Source organism: Carettochelys insculpta, chromosome 5 (assembly GCF_033958435.1).
Source record: "Carettochelys insculpta isolate YL-2023 chromosome 5, ASM3395843v1, whole genome shotgun sequence".
Taxonomy (NCBI): domain Eukaryota; kingdom Metazoa; phylum Chordata; order Testudines; family Carettochelyidae; genus Carettochelys; species Carettochelys insculpta.
Window position 1 is genome coordinate 86,203,758 of NC_134141.1, and position 21,926 is coordinate 86,225,683.

The window sequence follows — 21,926 nt, forward strand, 5'->3', positions numbered from 1 at the left end:
TCCCCTCTGTCTTCTTTTCTGGATTAAACAAACCTAATTCTTTCTTTCAATCATCCCTCATAGTCATGTTTTCTAGAGCTTTTCATAATTTTGTTTAGTCTCCTCTGGGCCATCTTCGATTTGTCCACATCTTTCCCGAAATGCAGTACCCAGAACTGGACACAATGTTCCCAGTGAGGCCTGAATCGGTGCAGAGTTAGAATTACTTCTCTTGTCTTGCTACAGCACTCCTGCTAACGTGTTCCAGAATCATGTTTGCAAATGTTGTGCTGTTGGCTCGTATTTGGCTTGTGGTTCACTGTGACCCTAGACTGCTTTGCATAGTACTTCTTCCTAGGAAGGCCTTTCCCATTTTGTATGTGTGCAACTGATAGTTTGTTCCTAAGTGGATACTTCGCATTTGTCCTTATTGAATTTCATCCTATTTATCTTAGTTTGTCCAGATCAGTTTGAATTCTGACCCTGTCCTCCAAAGAACTTGCAGCCCCTCCCAGCTTGGTATCGCCACAGTGTTCTCTCTATGCTGTCATCTGAACTGTTGATCAAGATATTGAACCTAACAGTACTCCATAACTGATCCCTGCACAACTTGACTTAAGTCTCTCAGATCATGGCTGAACCATGTATAGTTAATCTTTGGGGAAGGTTATCGAAGCCGTTATGCATTCACCTTCAAGTGTTTCCATTTCCCCGGTTTGTTAATGAGGTCATTACTGAACTCTAGATATATCATATCTAGTGCTTCTCACTGATTCATAAGGCTTGTTACCCTGTCAAAGCCAGCTAGCAGGTTGGTTTGACATGATTTGTTCTTTGCAGATTCATGTTGACTTAATCGTCTCATTGTCTGGGTATTTGTAATGGATTCCTTAACTATTTGCACAGTTTTTTTTTCCCTAGTACAGAAGTTAAGATCTAATTCCCTGGATTGTTTTTAGGCAGGGACGTGTTTGCCCTTTCCCAGTCTTCCGGAATCTCACCAGTCTTCCGTGACTTTTCAGATACTCTTTAGTCAGCGCCTTCAGTATTCTAGGTTGCATCTCATCGGATCCTGGTGGCATGAAAACATCTAATTTACCTGACTGTTTTTAACTCGTTCTTAACCTACCCACCTGCCCTGAGGCCAAAAGCAAGTCAGTTTTGCAGGTGTGAGGAGAATTATAGAAATTGATGCTGTGGAGTGGGGAAGAAATTCAGGGCTCCAAGTATATCAGGTACTCATTCTCAGAACAGTCTTGGCAAAACTGACTTAGTTATCCCTGGCCTCTTTAATAATGACACCCTCCCTATCTTCTATACCCCCTGCAGTCTGAGCAAGTTGCAAAGAACATCTCCAATTAAGATTTGTAGCATTGCCATAAACTGTTAAATCTCCTACTTCCAGGGGATTTTAACTGACAAAGTACTTTGAAATGAGGGAATAGGGAAAACTTAAACTGTACATATCTGTTTATCTTTGATATTTGACTATAAATCAGTATATTTGACTAATTCCTTTTGTTTGTTTACACTAATGTCAAAGAACATCTCTGTAATTTCTTCTATTAAAATCATTGTTTACTTGACTGATTGCCTCTGCTTGAAATATTCTTGTGGAGCTGCTATAAGGAAAGTGCTTTGGGATGATATAATACAGATTTATTTCAGATCACAATATGACCTTGCAGTGCGATTCTGTGCTCAAAAGAACTCATGCAATCTTTGGACTGAGAACAAAAGAAGCTCATGGGGTTGAGAGGTTCCTTTACCTCTGTTTATTTGGCACTTGTGCAGCTGCCACTGGAGTACTATGTCTAGTTCTGATGTCCACATTTCAAGGATTTGAAGAGAGTTGAGAGGGAACCTGAAGAGGCTTCAGGGAAGAGACTAGAATGATTAGAGACTATGCATTACAGCAAAAGAGTTAAAGAGCTCAAATTTCTCTAGTTGAAGAGAAAGTTATGGGCTGACTTGATTTATGATCCAAAAATATCTACAAGGGAATAAATATTTAATAATGGGTACTCAAATCTAAGAGAGGGGTACACCAGAATCCAGTGGCTGGAAGCTGAAGGAAAACAAATTCAAATGGCAAAGGCACATCATTCTGACAGAGTAGTTAACCCTTGGAACAGCTTTCACCAAGGGTTGTGATGGATTCTCCATTCTATTTTTTTACATCAAGATTGAGTCGTCTTTTGGAAGAAGATGCATGGTGTAGGAGTTGGAAGTTTTGTGGCTTCTATTACACAGGAGGTCAAATGAAGGACCACAGTAGTCCTTTCTATATGAAGTGCATGTGTGGAGCCTTAAACAAGCTTGCATGTTCCCTGTTCACACGGTGTTTGCCTGCAAACATTTACAACCAAGCTTTTCACTTTCATGCGCATTAGCTTCATCCAGTAAGGAAAAATAACTTAGTACAGTGAATATTGGGCAATACATTTAATTACTCTTTCTATTTTATATTTTCTCACAGTTATGCTGACACACTCTTGTCTATTAAGGCAGAGGCTTTATCTCAAGGGCAAGACTATTTAAGCTGGAATGATATCCAGAACTGCATTGACATGGTTAATATGCAAATTCAAGAAGAAAATGACAGTAAGTGATTCTGCTAAACCTTTGTCAGAGGTGGAGGATACTTTGCTCCCTGGAACACTTGTTGGAGGTTGATTGAGGGTTTGCTGCTCACATAGTGATTTTTTTGTCTGTAAAATTGCAGTTAGCCAGAACCACAAAAAAATCCCCCTGAATGGTTTCCTAGGATTTTCTGTATGAAATTGTGGTAGCTGCAGTTTAAAATGAGAACGGAACTTTCAGACAGCATGGTTTAGAAGAAACTGAATCTCTCTCTCACAATAGGCAATAGAGCTTTGTGTTTTGACCTATAACACAGATTTCGTATTTTTTCCTAAGTAGATTTGGAATTAGTGATTATTTCCCAGCATAGCATTTTAACAGTAATTCTAGAGAGGAGGGATAAACAGTTACACCATCAAAATTCAACAAAGACTTCTGTGTTGAATGGCTGGCTGGCCTAACGTATTGACTGGAGAAAAGGGGAGCATTGAATGTGGTAGCTACTTGCATTACTCCTTCTTTGGTTATTCCCCGATTCAGAGACTGTCCCTGAATACATCGTCTGACATCACAATGCCATAGTTCTAACAGATGGTGATAAGACTTCTATCCATCTGTATTCATATTGGGCCAATAATTCTCATAGTTCATCTCATTTTGGGACTTGTACATCAATCGATGAAGATGATTTTCAGATGGGAAGTAAGTGGCAGTGGGTGCTATTTTACACACTTTTTTTTTTGTGCTGAATATCCCTCCTTTAGTGAGGTTAGTTAGTATGTAACTGTGTCAAAACACTTCTGTCCTTCAAAAAGTGGGGCTTGGTTAGAGAGCATCTTATTTTGTTTATCTTTTCTTACCCTAAAAAAGTTAGAGAACTGTTTTGGTTGTAACTCCTTTGCTGGTAGACAAATGCTTTTTGCAACGTGGTCTTTTTGACAAAACTTCAAGCTGTGAATGTGCACGTGAACAAGTAAGAAGAGTAGCCAGCAGCAGAGCCGTTGTCAGTAACTAAAGTCTCCCCTTTGTATAATTCATTTTTGGCAGTTTATTAACCTCCTATTAAGTCCGTAAAACTTGAGATGCTCAGTGTCTCAAATTTGAGCCCATGTTAGCAACATCAGGTCTAGTGTAAAGTAGCTGTTTTCAGGGTATTTTGCTCCACTATCCCAATGTGGGAGGGGGCAGCTCAGCTTGGAACTGTGCACAATGCTAGCAGTGTTTTTGAAACTTGCTGCCTCCAGATCAGCCCATCCTTCCAAGTGTGCAGTAATTCCCTCTCCTCCCTGGTGGTCTCCCCATGGTGGTTGTAAAAAACCCTGCTTACGTACACCTGAAGAATAGCCCAGCCTCCTTAGAGGTTAAGGCCTTGTGAGGTCACATGACTATGACCTCATCAATTTAGTTTTGTATTTGCACTATGGAAAAACCTCCACAGATCTCTATCAGCCGCCAACTGGAATGCACTCTGTCACAGGTGATGGCTGAGCAACCAGCAGGAATTCTATTGACTCAAACTTGGTGTAGCAGGGTTCTGTGAAAACCCCGCAGGGCTGTGTTTCAGCACTCATGTTAATTAGGGTCCTCATTTCTAAACTGATCTAAAAATAGGAACCTAAGTACATTTTGGTAAAAAACCCTATTCTCACAACTGCTGAGCATCACATAGATCATTGAGGTCAGTGGGAGTTATGGGAGCGCAGCAATTCTCAAAATATATTTTTCCTTTAGGTAGACACATTTTGAGAACTGACTTTATGTTCTAGATAAATTGTCCAGTGATTTTTTTTTTTTTTTTTTTTTGGTGACTTGGAAAAATAAAAGTTCAGAGATCGAGATATGTGTGAGTGTTAGGAAAACGATGTCAAATTACTTGGAATAGCCAAACATGAAAATCACTTCAGAATGGCTTGAACATTGCAACATAAATAAGCCCAGAGGCCTTGCACTCAGGTGTGGAGTCTCTGGTTGAAGCGATGTACATGGATCATCCTATGTAGAGCAAAATGTGGAATTTTTTTCTTTTTAGAAAAGGGTGGGGGGTTTTTTGTTTGTTTAAATGATCTGATTGAAACAGGTATTGAAGGAGGAAAAGTGTTGTCCAGCTTGCTGTCTTGGCATGAACTGCCAGTATTTGAGCAGAAAGACTTCAGAATTTGAGGCTGCCCACCATAACTTGATGTTCCCCCTTATTTATTGTACAATATCCCTTTTAGAATGAACTTAGTATGTAATTGGGCTCTTTCTGTTAGTACAACTTTAAATGTAATTTTCCTTTTTTCTTAGGAATTGTTGCAGTTGGCCACATTAATGAAGCTATTGACCAAGGGAATCCTGGGAAAACTCTAGAAACACTGCAGTTGCCTACCGCCAAACTGAGTGATGTGAGCCCAACAAATGCAAGGCATTATCAAGATGTTCTGCACTATGCCAAAGTACAGAAATGCAAGGTAGAACCTCAGTTGACTCATAGATACGTCACTTATTAAACACCAAATCTGAATTTTTTTTTTTTCCCTGCCTACAATATTGTGGTGGTTGTGGTGTCAGTCTTATGTGCCAGTTGAAATGTTACCTGAGCACTCAGTAATTCCATCTCCTGCTGAAACTTAATGTGAATGGAACCTGGCAAAGGTAAAATCTATTCAGGTTAATTTTTCAGTCAGTTGTGCATTCTTGTCACCATGTGCTTGGTCTCCTAGTTTATCCTCTCACAGTTACTTTAAATATGTAAGAATGGGGTATTTATGCTATAATTGTGCTGATGTGGTTCTAGGAATTGAGGAAAAGATTTGGCCTCTTATTTCTGGAACCAGGGAAGGATGTGTGGGGCTTTCATTACTAGTTGGAAGGTTAAAGTATTGATGGTTTTTGGAAGAAATTCCTAGAAATCACTCCTGTCTGGCCCCTCATGTGGGTAGAAGGTAGAGGGCCCCCTTTTTTCCCCCACCTTTGGTCATAATTCTTTTTGATTGTCTTCCTGATATGCTACTTGAGGGAGGACATTTTAGCAGGATACAAGTGCTGGCTTCCACATAAAGCTGAGACTAGGCTAGCACCAGTGTTGCAGGAACTGTAAGCAGATGAGTGTAATTGCTTTAAGAACGTAATTGAACACAGCTATAGCTTTTGGCAACATATTCAACTTGTAGTTTCAAGTGGTGTATGTCTAGCAATCATGCTCCATATTCCTAAGCTAAACAATGGGAACTCTCTCTGCATAGTATTTAGAGAGTTTATAGCAGCATATGCAAATCTTGTCCTGTGCAGTAACTACAATGAGGGCAGACAGTAATGTTTTATGTGAGTTGAATTAGCTTTTCAAGTAAACCTTTCATTTGTCCCAATTTTTATAAATGATGGGGATACCAGAAGACTTACCCAGCATTGCTCAGGACCTTAACTCAGTTTTGTTTCTCCATTTAAATTGTTCTGGGGTGGGTACTGAAGATGAGGGGGTTAATTATGCAGGCTCTTCCAGGAAGAGGGCATAACCCCAGCTGCTTGGAGCAAGGTGCGAAGCTCCTGCCCATGGCTGCTGCTGTGGAGAGGGATACGTCTGCCAACGGGAGAACATCCACCCACTGAAATACATAGTACATAGCTGTTCCTTTCTCTACCCTTGCCCCTTTCTGCTGCAATGGAGTAATATCTGTCTCAGTTCCCATCTCTGGCCCACTGCTGTCCCCTTGTAGTCATTCTGCAGTATAACTATTCCTCCTGCCAGAGCCCTCCCTTTTGAATTTATGAAAAACAGTCAAATTCCAGGCACATCTCATTGTCCTAGCACAACCAAACCCTTACTTTGCATTGTTATAAGAGGAAGCTGCGTACTACATTTGTTGGTCTTAGTTCTTACAGTTCTTTAACAAATGGACTCAGATGCACAAGCTCTCAAATATATCAGTCTGATTTTAAAAGCAAACTTCATTATAGTCCAGCTTAAAAAGGCATTGGGTGTATTTTTTTCTTCTGATACTTAGAGATGCCCTAGTGTTCTCCATCAATCTTCTTTTCTAGTGTGGGTCTTTTTTTTCCCCTGTCTTTTGCTACTTTTAATGTCTTTTCTCTCCTCTTCATCTGTGAAATTTCTCAAATAACTCCAAAGGAAAGGGTGAAACTTTAAATATAGGTGTATTCGTAGTCTCAACAATAGTTTTGGGCGCCGCTTGTAGCAGCGACAGGTAAACATTTGACAAATGTGATTTTTAAGTTGTCTCCTTTTTTTAAACAAGCATCTATATTCAGTTGATTCAGCTACCTTTTATTTCATATGACCTTTTGGTTGTGCTTGTAAAAGACCAGGAAAGTCTAGTATATTCGTCCTTCCCAACTTGCAGAAGAGCCTCCTGATCTCCATTTTATCAGTGATTCTCTCTAGAACATTTGGCTTTTTTAATCCTCCTTCAGAGGAGTTTTTGTGAAACATGGATTGTTTTTTGAAGCTAGTCTTAATCTGTTTTCCACTCACTCAACATAATATTCACAACTAACAAGCAATCCTATGGCATCTTGAAGACTCACATGCTTATTAGACCTACTTTTTCAGATTCCTCAGATACTACCTATTTCCACCAGCTGGGTGCTAAAGCACTCCAGTGGTTAACTAGGGAGGTAGTGGAATCTCCATTCTTTGATGTTTTTAAAGCCAGGCTAGACAAAGCCCTGGCTGGATAGATTTTTTTTTTTTAAAGTTGGGGTTGGTCTGGCTTTGAGGAGGGGCTTAGACTAGACGACTTCCTGAGGTGTCTTCTAATGTATGTGGTGGATATTTATATGTGGTTTTTCACAAAAATGTGAAAATGTTTTAATAGTGGGTAAAACAGAAATCCACTTTATATCATTAGTCTTCCCCCTGCCTTACGAGGGTAATTTGCTCCTGAAAAACCCCTCTTAGGGTGAATTCTCGTAAGTCAAAAACGTAATTACCATTAATTTCAATGTGAAAAAAACTTTATGCGTTCTGAGCCCCAAAATTGATACCCATTTACTTCAATAGTTAGGCTGTGTTATGATAACTAACGTTAACAAGGCATTTTCCCTTCAGTAATTACTCTGTAATATGGCTGCTTACAGGCTTTCGGGGGCTGTCCCAGGTGCAGAAATAGGGCTGGGAGGGGGCACAAAGCCGGGTAGTTGCTCACAGCTGCAGAAGCGGGGCCGGTGCAAGTGGGTGGGCAGGGCAGAGCAGGGCACAGGGAGGCAGTCCGGCTGAGCACAGCTTAGGTTAAACAAGGAGGGGGCAGTGCCAGGGGGCTGGCCGTGCAGGGAGCTAGGCAGGCACAGGGGACCCCCGGCTGGCGAGGGGCGATGCCTCGCTCGTATGGGGCTCTGGAGGTGGGCGCCTGCTGTGGCCGGCTGAGGGCTCTGGGAAACCACCCCTGGGTGCTGCGGAGAGATGTGCCAGGCGGGCAGCAGCTGCAGGCAGCCATTGCCTGGAGGTGCAGCCTTTCTCCTGCTGCAGGGCGACAGTGTCCTGCTGAGACGCACAAAATCCAAACCAGTCCTCATAAATGCAAAGAAATGCCTAGTAAGCCGAAGTAGGGGCATTAAATGAAACTCCTTGTAAAGTCGAATTCTCATAACCCAACTCGACGTATCTCGGGGTATGACTGTACTAAACATTGAGCTATCTTCGGGATATTTAACACAAAGCTTTCAAAACTAGGGATATTGGCTTAAAAATATAATTGGGGTGTTAGTTGCATTCTGTTTTTGGCGCTTTAGAGTTCACATTTTCAGACCTTTTCTCATAGCAGTGAGGGCTAGAAATTGACCTTTGTCTTTTTAATTAAAAAGACAAAAAAAAACACAAAAAACCCTTCGCCTGAATCAGGAGCTTTGACTTAAAGCATATCACCAAGACTTGATAAAACTGCAAGACTTAGCAAAGCTATATTTTTAGAAGCTATTTAACATAAATTTGTAAGAAGGAGATCTTAAGACAGCGGTTTAACCTGCACAGTCTGGCACCATCGGGACTTGAACGATGCTGAACAAGAGAATTTACCAGACTATGGGATGTCAGTATGATCAAACAGCATTGCCAATGTTTTCACTGCTAACTGGGATCTTGGAAGACATTTGGGGGTAAATTTCAGCTAAATAACAGCACAGAATGCTGAGACCAGGACTGGTGGCTGTAAAAATTTGACCCCAAGGAAACTTGGCCACACCTGTGATAAGTGGCCATCCAGCTAACTAAAATCATGCTAGGTTATGAATGATACTTTTTAAGCGAGTGCTAGGCTAAAGGGCCAATCTGTACTTCAAAACTGCATTTTTATTAAAAAGAACAATCTCTGCATTTACAAAAATAGTTAATTGCATAGTGTTTGTTTGACTTATCAGACATTTACTCATGTCACAAAATAATAAATCTTGGACACTTCACGTAATTCATTCTTCCCTGGATATTTTAACCATTGTGAGATAAACACTGGATTGCTCTCTGATCTTGAACATCAAATAGTAAAGGAATGGATCAAGGCAACTATTTAAACTGCTTAGAGACAAAGCAATAAGATAAAAAAAATACAAGCTGTCTGTTTTGTAGTAGTAGTAATTCACATGATGTGCAATAAGTATGATGTTACTTGGTGTGAAGCAAACTGCAAAAATCATAAGGATCAAAAAACTTACTTTAACATACCAAAACCACTTCTGCTCATAAGTATTGAGTGTTTGAATAATTGAGATATAACAGAAAATAATAATAGTCAGTGGTATTACGAACCCAAATATTGCTAAAGAGATGTAGTAGTAGAATTGGAATGGTGATAAAGTTTCACAAGCATTATGTACATCATGGCAGGTAAAGATACTTAAATGTTCCAAGTAATAGCTTTGCTTCATTATGCAGAATGGCAACATGTAGAGGAAAACAGTTGTCCACACAATTCCACACGCTAGTGTTGCATAGGTACGCTTTGGTAGACTCCTGTAGGTGAATGGATGAACAATAGCCATGTAACGACTGATGCTGATACACATGAGGAGTAGAATGGAGCAATACATGTTGCCATAGAAAATGGCAGTTGTAGTTCGGCACATTATTTCTCCAAATACCCAGTTGTTTCCATTGAGATGGTATGCAATCTTGAATGGCAGTATAATACAGAATAGGAAGTCTGAAATGGCTAAATTTTTATAGAAGATGGCGGCACAAACAGATTTGCGTCTGAAGAACAGCATCCATAAAGTGATGGCATTTGATGGCACACCTAGTAAAACTACAAAAGTATATGCTGCAGGTATTAGTTTGGTGCTCAAAGAACTTCTCAGGTATTCCATTGTGCTATTGGTAACTTTCAATACTGAGCCATTTGACTTCGCTGAAGAGCAGGTGAGTTCTTTGTTGTGAACAGTCTTTATCCAGCCTTCTATATCAGAAGGGGGAATGTGATCATAAGTGCCTTGTGGTATTCCATGAAAGGTCTTAATATGAGGCACAACTTGACTTGCGGAGCTGTTACGACCATGTTTAGATTCTGAGATTTAAAAAAAGAAAATAGATAAAACATAAGAGATTTACTCAGGATAGTCATCCTGCATTACTTTTTTCCCCCCTCTGAAAAAATTAGTGAAGCTCTAATCTGAAGAATGTTACTATAAAATGGCATTGTGGGGTACTGTGTCTGATTTGTTTCACATGGTTAGGGAAATTCATTTTTTATAAAGGGTTTCTCAGCCCTGAACACTCAGCAGGATTTGATCAAGCTGGATTCTTCCTGTTTCAAAGTTAACCATAATTCTCCCAACAAAAAACAATAGTTGACATCCATGCAACCTTATTGTCTTTACTGGATTTTTATAGGTGTAACTTCTTCAGATTGAAAGAGCCAAGCTGATGGTGTACAGAGAGAGAATATAAATCTTTGACTCACCTGCCCTCAATTGTGTTGGCTTAGCACTGCAGACAGGCATAAAGTGCATAAAACTTTGTCACTTCAGCCAGTACTTATGACTACAGAAAGCGAATACCTTGAAGGTGGTCCCATTTTTCCTTACACATTTTTCAAATTAGAATGACACTTAGAAAAGTTTGCCTTTTATCTTTTGAATACCAAACAAAGACGACTTTGTATATGAACACCCAAGAGCCTTGTCCTCAGTCTTTTCACATTAATAAGATAGCTACTCCCACTTCACACCTATTGATTTGGAGAGTAAACCAGATTCCCTCCTCTTAGCATGAAAATCAATGATAAAGCTATTAATCATATTTGTATGGCAGAGCAGAGCAAGGTATTTGTTTTCTGCAGTAATAAGTACTGGCCACAGTGACAGTTTTATGCACTTTATTCCTGTTTTGTACTGCTGAGCCAACACAATTGAGGGCAGGTGAGTCAAGGATTATATTCTGTCTCTCTGAACAGTGTCAGCATGGCTCTTTCGATCTGAAGAAGTTACACCTGTGAAAATCCAGTAAAGACAATAAGGTGGCATGGATGTCAATCATTGTTTTTGGCCACCTTCAAGGTATTCAGTCTTAAATCCAGAGCATGTGGCTTATAACGGTAGTTTTTATTCTATGGCTGGCCAATCTGTCTGCTTCAGTCCTACTTTTTGAAATAAGGATGTTCGCTATCACCCTGATTTTTGCATTGTGCTTTGAAAAAAATGTGTGAAAGGTTCTGTGTGCATAGCTACTGATTTACTTGACTGCAATTCATTATTTTTACATATAACTAATGAGAATATTTTTGTGATAGACTGATGAGCATATGTGAATAACTTTTTTTCTTCTAATGTTAACCTTGGTAGGGCTTGTAGAATTTTGTAAAGGAGTGTTCAAACCAAAAGTGTTCAGCTTTTATACAGACCGTTTGAATGTCTAAAGACATTTGTTGTCTGAACACTTCATTTAAGCACTTAAAGAATATCATTGCAAAACAGTAATAATCCTACTTTGCATCTCTCTACCTTTCACTTGAATCTTGTGGTCATTAATAAAGTTTCTGCTGTTGCTATAATATATAACTAAAATCGTAGCTCCAGTATTCTGAACAAACTAAGACGTGTAGAGCAGTCCCGTTTGAATCTTAGAATCCAAGTAATTTTTATCTTTTGATTCAACTAATGGTCTGCAAGCATTGCAGACCATTAAAATGGGCAGCTGTGACAGAGTATGCATAGGAAGTGGGTTTGGGTTAGGATATGCCTGTACTTGCCAGTTAAGGTTGATTTTTCGGGGGTTTGGGTTTTTTTGTTTTTTTTTTTTTTTCATGCCTGGTAGACATGCAAAATTGAACTATCAGAGTCTGACAGTCAACCCCGGTACTTCTCATTCTCACAAGGAGTAGGGGAGGTTGATGTGAGTTTCTCCTGTTGACCTTCCCCAGTGAGGATGGCCAGATAAGTCGATCATAGACGTATCGACTCCAGCTACAGCAATTGCATGTCTGCAATCTACTTTAAGGTCTAGGTCAGAGTCTGCGCTAAGACACTGCTATTTTTAATCATATCTCTGAGTATGATGGCTCTTTAAAGAGACTTGTGCATCAGAGTATTTTTAAACTAATACAAAAGCATTTAATGTTAGAAAATGCCTAGCTCTGCTCCCATGGAAATCATTGTCTTATCCCCACAAAGTTCAGTGAGACTCTAGGCCCAGTGTTTTGGATTGGAGTCTTCCTAGGCATTTGTTACAAATTTGCCCCATCAAATGAGTTTTTTTTATTTTAGTGGCACCTTTTGAAGTGTTAATCCTGTATTTATACACCCTCTTTCCATGCACAGGATGTGATTCCACAGATTGAATACTGCCACATATCTGTGGTAGTAAGTACTATAGTAGAAGGTGGGTTATGTAGGAAATCACATTTCACTAAATACAAAACAAATTGCCTTTTGTTTGCAATCAGCGCAATTATTGAGGGCCATTAAGAGAAACAAAATAGCTAAATCAAAATCTGACTCAGCTGAGACTATGCTGTGTATCAGTCTGCCAGGGGCATTAGAGCTAACATTAAGTATTGAAAAGATAAGCACAATGCTCCTGGTCAAAGATAAAAATATACAAATAATATAAAATACACCTAAAACCAAACGCTTACCTCTTTGCTGTAGGCTCAAGGACAGAGTCAGCAATCCAGTTATTACGAAGACCAATATTTTCATTGTTGCAGGTTAAATCCAGTTGACAAAATAATGCCTCTTCAGTTGAAAATGTTAAGCCACATTTTTGCATAAAAAGAGCTTGGGGTTTTTTAGATCTGCCATCCAGAAATATTCAGTGTGTACTGGATTTATCGTACCTAACTAGTTCTTCCTCTAGCACAGCAAGAGGGTGTGACATCTGGATATGTAAATACACATGACTCAGTTCAGCCTCTGGCAGACATAAAGCAATTCAGTCTTTTCTAACATCTGTAATTTAACTCCTCGTTTACCATGAACATGAGGAGCTCTTAAAAATATTAAGATATTGCTGCTTAGAATATTTGCAGAAGGCATTTGGCACCTGATGTCCCTAGTCAGAGAGCCTTGTGGTGATTAAAAAAAAAAAAGTCCATGTCCTGAAAGCTTATACACTTGGTTAATTACACCAGGAGGGAAATGCATAGAGTTGGCAGAGCAGGAGAGGGAGTGTATGGTATCCAAGCATGTTTCGCCCAGACTACCTGGGCTGTGTTCTAGCTTGTCATCTGCCTACCAATTATCAACTGGCAGTGTGCTCTGTCATTCCCATCTGCTTTGTTTGAGTAGGAATTGTTTGATCTACATCTTTAGCAAACTTTACGCAAAATATTTTTCAAGATTCTTGTGTTTCGAATGAGGTAATTGCCTACTTTCAGCAGGCAATTGCAAAATGTTGGTAAAGGTTGGGAGCCTTCCCTCTTCTTGGTAAGGTTCAACTAAAACTATTACCTGGCCCAGGAATCATATGCTTGCCAGCACTAGAATAATTTTGGGGGAAAAAAATCTGCGGCCATGGGGATTATTGTCCATGCTTCCACTCCCCAGTCCCAAGGGTTCCTTCTGAAGTTTGGTGGCTTTTAATACTGACTCATTGTTCAATTATACTCTAACCAGTGTAATTTTCATTTGTAATAGCTCACAATGAGCTTGAGGTATAGTTGATTCTGATCATACTGTAAGGCATTTCTGTTGTGAAATTTTTATCCTCCTGCATAGCTTGTGTCTAACATCAGTTTGGGAAGTGAAGTGTATTTTGAGTTAAGATCATTTGGATGGAAGGTCATTGAATTAATGCTGCAGTTAAAATACTATGACAATGTTAGACTGTTTGTAGCTTTATAAGAAAATTAGCAAACTAACACATTCTACAAGCTTATCAATGTTTTTGCTGTAAAGGGTCATAGCAGACTAGGGGAGGAGGAGAGAAAATTACACTAAAAGTTTTTTTGGATTTTTATCTGCCATTCAAGACTCAAATGGTGACCTGAAACGCACACTGTGTTCACAAATGCTTTTTCTGTATCTGTTTTGTACACTTCCTCACAGCTATCAGAGCAGTAGCTGTGTTAATCTGTAGCTTCGAGACCAACAAGAAGTCTTGTGGCACCTTATAGACTAACATATTTTGGAGCATAAGCTTTCCTAGGCAAAGACCCTCTTCATCACGAAGCAGGTCTTTGCCCACGAAAGCTTATGCTCAGAAAATATCTGTTCGTCTATAAGGTGCCACAAGATTTCTTCTTCCCCACAGTTGTTGGCTGCGAATGCGCGTAGGCTGTCTCAGCTTCTGTCTTGTCTTCCTGGCCTTGCTGATGGGGGTGTGGGAGAAGTCCAGTTCCCATAAGAAGCTGATCTGGCTTGTGAGCTGGCCCAGCCTCTTAAATGCAGAACAGCTGGAGTGGGATGGCATGTTTAACCGAGTCACTGACAAATGTTGACACTTACTCGGTTACCAGATTACTCACTCTTTAACATCCCTATCCCATGGTTTGTGCATGGATAGATACAGACATACCATGTGAATATATCTGTTTTTCTGCTCTTCTGTAATGAAAGAGCTTTCACTCAGCCTTTCTCCTCTCATTAGCAGTAGGTCTGCTTTCCACTTAGTTGTTTATGTGTGTGGGCTTTGTTTCTTGCATGCTGAATGAGACTATTAAGTACCTCCACCTGCTAAAGCAATTTCCCCTGCAGTAGTATCTAGCATTTTTAAGATGGTCCTTGGTGGCAGTGTCGTCTGTCGTTACTGCTTCTCTGCTATCCCAGAAATGAATTTTAGACATGCACTCTAGAAATGTGCCATTCTTTGAGACTGGGTGGAAAAAACACAATCTCAGACTTCCAGTGCACATTTATTTAGTAATGAATGCACTGAAAACACCTGGGCCACCTCTTTTGTGCACACAGTTCTGTGTTAAATTGTGCGTGTGAGCTGTGAGGATTAAGGAAGGTGGATGGGAGTACTCCCGTCTACCTTCTGCTGTAAAGACAGGCATGGAAGTTGATGGCTGAAAAGTCAATTTTTCTTTTTTTATGTTCACAACTGTCATACCTAAAATTGGGTATCAGCCGTCAACCTTCTGGGTGAGCGGTGCCATTAACTCGTAATGCAAATTGGGGTCACAAGCTTTTTTTCCTGGTTGTATCCATTTGATAGTTGGCTATCCATTAAAAATGCCTGCCCTGATATTTAATTCATGTTTCAGAAAATTCAGGAAGTTAAAGCAAACTTTGCATTAATAAACTTCAGCTGTTTTTCTGTGATGTTTATATGGATATTTTTTATTTTCTTTTTACTTATCTGTGCCAAAAAAGTTAACTTTTTTGTAACCTTTTATTGGATTTATGCTGTCCTTTAGGAATCCTTTTGCTGTTGATAGTCTTACTGAATGTTTTTGTCTGTTTTTAATGGTGAATTGTGAAAGCTGAATTGTCACTATAGTAACTTTATTCAAAAATCTAAATGTGTTCTTTGGAACAAAATTACTATTCAAGCTTTTAAATGTTAAATGGAACTTTGCATTTTAGTGAATGTACGCTTACTGTGATAAAGAAAACTGTTACAAGATTTTTTGTTTTGCATTGTGAGATTCATACAGTAAAATTAGCTTTAATGTGTCCTCAAGCTTTTAGAAGGGTTTTCTATTGAAGCTTTAATAATGTTTTTTGAGACAGAGTTTAACTTGTTTTATGTACTTAATATTTTCTCCATTTCTCTGTTCCAGGAATCTCATGATGAGTCAGCAGTTCTCTGGCTGGATGAAATACAAACAGGAATCAATGATGCTAACAGAAATGCAGAGAGAGCTGCAAATCGTTAAGTATCAGGCTGAGTCCACATGGAAATTGCATTTATTTCTGGATAAAGAGAGACAAGCTTTCTAACTCTTTACTCACGTACCGTTTGATATATTGGACAAGTTAAAGTATAGTTAATTTATTTTTAGGAAAACAATATATCATTACAGTAGAATTGAGGGTGATTTTTAAAAGCTGTCCTTGTGTATCTTCAGTCATCAGTATTGCGTATCGTAATTGAGCAAAATTTCAAAAGCTAACAGATTCAGAGCTGACGAAATACAATATATTAATATCCGTTGTATAGGCACAAAAATAGATTTGAGGGAATAAGGTAAATTGAAGCAAACCATGTAAGATTTTGCTTGTTTGACAAGCTTGTGTGAATGAAAACATTTGAAAAGAGTCTTGTGCATGAGTCTGAAGTCCCGACCTATGTTGCAAGACTAAATTCCTACATGGCTATAGCCTTCATTAGTCAGATTTCTGATTTCATAACAATGACTCTTAACAAATACCCGTAAATACTCTTCGAGCTTAGTTACATGCCCTTAATTTTTTTGAAGTACTTTTAAAAATCTTTTTTTGGTGGCGCAATGACAATTCCAATTGATATAAAACAGTTTGGTGTCTGGAAGAAGTTAGTAGTAGCATAAGAAAAGCTGGTTATACTAGTGAATCCAGGATATGTGTAATGTCAGAACTTTTTATGAGCTAGAGTACAAAGAAATCTGCATAGTTTTATAAATACATGTGCAAACTGTACTGGAATTCCAGATCAAGAAAGCTGCATAATATTCAAGTAGTAGAACTGGAAACAATAGAAATGGTTTTCTGACAAACAAGGGAAATGCTGTGTGAGAAATGCCTTGAAGGGGCTTGATGTTTACTGTTGTATTCCTGAATGTGTTGTGGGGGGAAAAGGGGTGTGTGGGTGTGGGTGTGTGGTGTGTGTTTTTTTTAAACAAACTCGAATCTTTTGGTCATGTAAAATTCACTTTGGTTTGGTTTGCACCGTAAATCCCTTACATTCCAACTTCCCCCAGCCTAAGACTTAAATGGCATTCTAGAGTTAAGTTCTCATATTTTAGATAGTTTGTCAATATTTTTACCTCATTCTTGCAGTATTTTGACTGACTTTATAGGCTTAATTTATTCTGATCTTACTCTTATTCTGCACTTTTGTGGTTGATAAGCACTGTATCGAAAGCTTTCATAGTAGCCCAGTTTAGCCCACCGCTGAAATTTTTAACATGGAGTATCAAAAGAATAACTGCTAAATATTCTTGATAGACTTGCTCCTGCTTTCTCTTACGTTTTGTCTACAGTGACCTCTTTCAAGTACTATGGAAAACTTAAATGTCTCTTTGCTTTCTGAAAAATTACTTTCAGGCACATTTCAGATTACTTCCAATCTGTCAGTTGACTACACACTCTTATTTGTGGGGCCTTCTTTCATCTATATCTATAAAATTTGGACTTTCCTTCTATTCATATTTCCTTAGTTTATCCTTTTCTTGGACTGGGAGCAAACGAAGAATTTTTAGAATAGCTGTAAATTTAATAGGCAACAGTATCCTTGCCTTTGATATATGGTCATCAAATATCTTGCCATTACTAATTTTTTTTCATTTCTACCTTCAGTAGTTGTATTTTGTTTTCTAAAGATCAGCAGTATTTAATGTCCCCTAACTACTGAGAGAGGCTCACTTTATTTTGCTTTCTTAGTATTTAAACAACTAGGGCTAGCTATGACAGATGCATAGGTGTTTTTAATATTGCTGAATGTGATGCCATTATTGTTTAAGACTAAATGAATCTGGTGCTTTGATTTAACCACATCTGATGTGCTTAAAACTTTTGGAAGATGTTAACAGATCACACATCTGAAAAGCATCTGGCTTTTGTCTGAGAGTGGTTGAACTGCATGTATTTACATAAACTGAACTTGCACTTGGTAATTCTAATGCCCCCTTTGATATCGGGTTAAGTGCTTTTAATGAATCTGTGAGGCCAAAGCATGAGAAACATGAAGAACAATCTGTGTGCCAAACAAAAACAAAAAAAAAACTTCTGTAAATAAAGAAAAGAAAAAATTAGAGAATAAGACTGGACTAGACAAGATAATACTAGAAGTATTATTTATGCAATAAGAAATCTGACGAACCAAGGACAGAACATGTAGGACTCAGTTTAAAAAAAAAAAAAAAAAGTTTTTATACTTTGTAACCATGTTTGTTAAATACATACTTAAGTATTCATGAGCTTTCAGAAGTCAGAAAAACAGGGGCTTCCAACAGCGTTTTTGTTTTAAATATTAATAAGTGTATATTGTTAGTGTCTTTTTTTAAAAAAAAAAAAAAAAAAAAAAAGCAACAGTCACTAACATCCACTGCCCATTATGGAACAAAAGCAGCCAGTCAAACATATCTATATCCTGCTAAGGCAATTCAGTGTTAGTTTTCAGATGAGAAATGTTTGATTTACAAATTTCCGACAAGGAGGTCTGTGACCTTTTCAGAGCAACTGTTTTCTTCATAAATACTATTGCACACTAAAATCAAATGGTCTAGACTGGAACGCCTGTTTTCTTGCAATTGCATTGAAAACTCATTTTGGCCCATAGCCTCAGGGAGACTATTTTAAGAAGGTAAACAAAACCATGCATGCAAAAAGCAAAGACAAAGTAAAAGCATGTAGTAGTAACCCATTGTTTTGAACAAAAATTAATTGAAGTATTTGACACAGTTTCAGTAACAGAGATTTGTAGAAAAGGAATCTGTTGAAGGAGAAGGTGGATGTGGATAACAGCATAAAATCAAAGAATGAACTGATATGACATGAACTTAATGAAATGCACCTTAAGTCTTGAGCTTCTTATAAGCCTATTTTTGGGGTCTGTTAAACATATTTAATAAATACTTGAAATTGGTCTAGCAAACATGGCATCACACTAGAAATATTGTGGAAATTGTGTATTTTAAAAAAAAAAAACTATCCATAAAACTCAATAGTTTCACAGTGTCGGAATGGGCTTTATTATTCACAACACACTACTTCACATGTTTGGGTTAATTTTATAATTTTGTGAGAGGGAGAGTCAGTGAGACTGAGTCAGAGGTCACTTTGTTCCTATGACATGGACTTTCCCAGAATATGGGGATTCTGGGACTGCTAGTCAAGCAAGTCTTCCATATCTTCTACACATTGCTAGCAGCCACAGAAATGCCACGTTTTGGGAGGCTCCACATCACAGGAGTGAGGAGGTCTTTTAAGAGTGACAAAGATTTGGTTGCACTCTGACAGGATCGCTGCATTTTGTCTCACTGGGCCAATTGAAAAGTTGGGAGAAACGCTGGGGATGTACTAGTCCAGTATTTGAGATTTCCAAATATTATAGGAACTGAGGGGTATTCTTGGGTGGGGAGGGGGTACTTTTTTATGTCCTTGAACAGCAAAATTTACCAATTCAGCATACACTCTTAGCATGAAAACAGAGTGCCTGAGAGAACTTCTATTCTGACATTAGGACAGCAGCAGCTATATGCTCAGGGAGTACTTCCTTCAGCAGAAGCCCCTCTGTTGCTGGGCTATAGGTAGGCGGGCCAATGGCAAAGTCCATAAATGCTGGTGGTACAGGTTCAGATGAGGAGTAGCAGCCAAGACAGACAATCGTGACCATAAAGGAGCTAACAGTGAAGGAGACCCCATGTCTTGATGTATTAGTAGGGCCTGTGCTTCCAGTACTCAAAAGCCAACAGCTGCAGCTGTACATTCTGTACCAAGCTATTGCTGTTTGGATTTTCTGTCTTCACATCTGACATTTAGAGCCCTGCATGGGTACACGGTTCGTATCTGCAGATACCCTCATCCACATCTGCAGATGCAGCTGTAAAGTCAGTGTCTGTGGATTTGCAGTCTTTTTTTACTAATACTCTAATCCCAGTTCTTGGTAGCATGGCAGACTAAGTATGATCATCTGTAGTCTTGGAATGGTCCGTCTGACCGATGCATGGCATTCTTTGTAAAGTTTAGACAAAAAGTGGGATACTATTTGATGAAAAGGCTAGGTGTCTAATTTTGCTGTGGGTATCTGTCCTAGCAGGCAAAGGAAGTACAAGACTTCAGTTTACTTGTTTTCAGAGTGATGCTGTTCATATACATGCAAAGAGCTGGAAGGGACCTTGAGAGGTCATCAAGTCTAGTCCCCTGCCCTCATAGTAGGGCCTCTTGCCACCCCTGACAGTTCTTTTAACCTAATCTTCCCTAGAACTGTGAAAGTCCCCCTTAGGGATTGAACTCGCCCCACCTCCCCCGGGTTTACAAGGCCAATGCTCTAACCACTCTGTTATCCCTCCCCATAAAGAGCTGTCCCCTTCCTAGCCTAAATTTCTTTTCTCTGTATTTTTGTATTAAAGTTACAAGAGTTGACTTTCTGTTTACCAGATTTTCACCTGCTTACTTGGGGAGATGCCTTGTAGGGGAGACTATCTTCTCTACCCCGTAGGCTGTTTGCTACTCTGACACTGCAAGTTCCTCCTGGGTTGTTTTTGTTGAAGGTGGAAATATGTATGTAGAAAGAGGTCGGGGTGGGGAGTTTCATATGTCATCTTTTGAGCAGGCCATGTGCAAATTAAGAACATTGCAGATGCTTCAGTCTCATGCATAACGTAGGAGACAACGGGGGAGTTAGTATCTTCATAGCAGTCACACTTGGTCCCAGACTCTGCTGTCAATAGGAACTTATTCCTCACTGCCTTGCACAGCACTGGCAGTGTATCTTTGCAGCATTGTGGTGTACATTGTACAGACTAGAAAGTGTGCTGGCATTGTACATGGTGAGTTTATAATCCTGAAATATTCACAGATCTCAAAGTAGATTGTAAAAAGATGCAAGGGAGGATGGCACATCCTGTTTGTATAGTCTCCAGGAAGTGCTTTTATTCGATCACTGAAATGTGGGGGGGCGGGGGCGGGGAGGATGTGCATGAGAGAGAGAAAATAAAATGCCTGACACTGAAATGCATTTTTGTTGTTTAGTGGCTCTTGGAACCTCGATGATTAACAAGTGTTTGGAAAAGCAAGATTCTCAACCAGTCCTGGCTATATTGCAGTCTCCGAAGTTTGGTTTAAGAGTAGTTCCAGATTGTGCTGAAACCTATTACAAGAATCTTTTAGAAGCCAAGAATTTAAAAACCAAAGAAGGTAAAACCAAATTTCTGCAGTGCTTAAAGGTATTGAAGGATTAGTGCAAAATAATTACTTCTGAAATGACTAATATCACAGGCTGAGGTGTGGGTTTCTGGGTGCAGGGTTCTCAGCAAGATAATACATTTTCCTCAGGAGTAACTTTGGCTCCTTCCATAGGGAAACTTACACAAGATGCTGCTTGTTTCTCAGCATGTAGTTTCTCAAAACTAATGGTGCACAGCAGAATAACAGGCCTGCCTGTCGTGTGTATTAGGTGCCTATAAGGCCCAAAGGGTACCAGAGAAGTTGTAATAGCTTTTCACCATTACTGACACTCCCTCATATCCACAAGTATTAGCAATGGTAGTAGCCTTAGTGTCTGGCCTGACTGTGGCCAGCAGCTTAAGTATCGTGTTAACTACAGTATATAAATCCAAGTAGAGATGGGTAACAGTTCTAGAAAATACCCATTCCCACTGGTGGCCAGTCTCTACTAGGCTCCTCCATGTCGTCCGTTCCATTGAAGCTGAGTCATTTTTAATATAGCAGGATATTTTTCCTAGTTTTGGGGTAAAGCAATATTTGTGCTCCCTTCCATGTATGTAGATAAACGAAGACTTACTAGGTGTGGGCTGGAGCTGGCCCAGGGCAGCCGGGGGGGGGCCTGTTTAGCACATCTGATAGCTTCAGCCTGGGGCAGGGAGTAGGCAGGCTGCCCTCCAGCTGCTACTCGTTTGAGTATAACTGTCTCTCATGCTTGCTGCCCCCACTGTGGTCATTCAGTGTATACCTGTCCCTGCGCTCACTCCTCCTTCTCCATTTCATGTGAAATAATCCCATTCAACACACATCCCATTGTCCTGGCATAACCAGACCCTGACCTTGCTTTAAGTTATAAGGAAACTGCGTACCGAATTCGATGGTCCACCTGGTTCTGACTACTTAGGAGTTCT

General features: G+C 39.4%; 2 protein-coding genes across 3 annotated transcripts in view; one reads left to right on the forward strand and one right to left on the reverse strand.

Annotated features, from left to right (window-relative positions):
- Positions 1–21,926, forward strand: part of IQGAP2 (IQ motif containing GTPase activating protein 2) — a 219,493-nt gene that overhangs the window by 156,738 nt on the left and 40,829 nt on the right. For both annotated transcript variants that reach the window (XM_074995443.1, XM_074995444.1), the window contains 4 exons: positions 2,459–2,583; positions 4,849–5,012; positions 15,711–15,801; positions 20,824–20,988. In XM_074995443.1, coding sequence (XP_074851544.1) covers positions 2,459–2,583; positions 4,849–5,012; positions 15,711–15,801; positions 20,824–20,988 — 545 coding nt within the window. The remainder of the gene's footprint in view (positions 1–2,458; positions 2,584–4,848; positions 5,013–15,710; positions 15,802–20,823; positions 20,989–21,926) is intronic.
- On the reverse strand, positions 8,850–12,684 carry F2RL2 (coagulation factor II thrombin receptor like 2). Its single transcript, XM_074995446.1, has 2 exons — positions 12,621–12,684; positions 8,850–10,052 (listed from the first exon to the last, which is right to left on the reverse strand). The coding sequence occupies exons 1-2, from the start codon at positions 12,682–12,684 to the stop codon at positions 8,962–8,964; spliced, it is 1,155 nt and encodes a 384-aa protein (XP_074851547.1). The 3' UTR covers positions 8,850–8,961.

What these genes read in the sequence shown, in the direction of transcription:
- F2RL2 (XM_074995446.1), bottom strand. Translation starts at nt 12,684, where the DNA reads ATGAAAATATTGGTCTTCGTAATAACTGGATTGCTGACTCTGTCCTTG. An exon ending in CTTGAGCCTACAGCAAAGAG is followed by an intron (nt 10,053 to 12,620) that starts GTAAGCGTTTGG and finishes TTTAAATCTCAG; the next exon opens with AATCTAAACATGGTCGTAAC.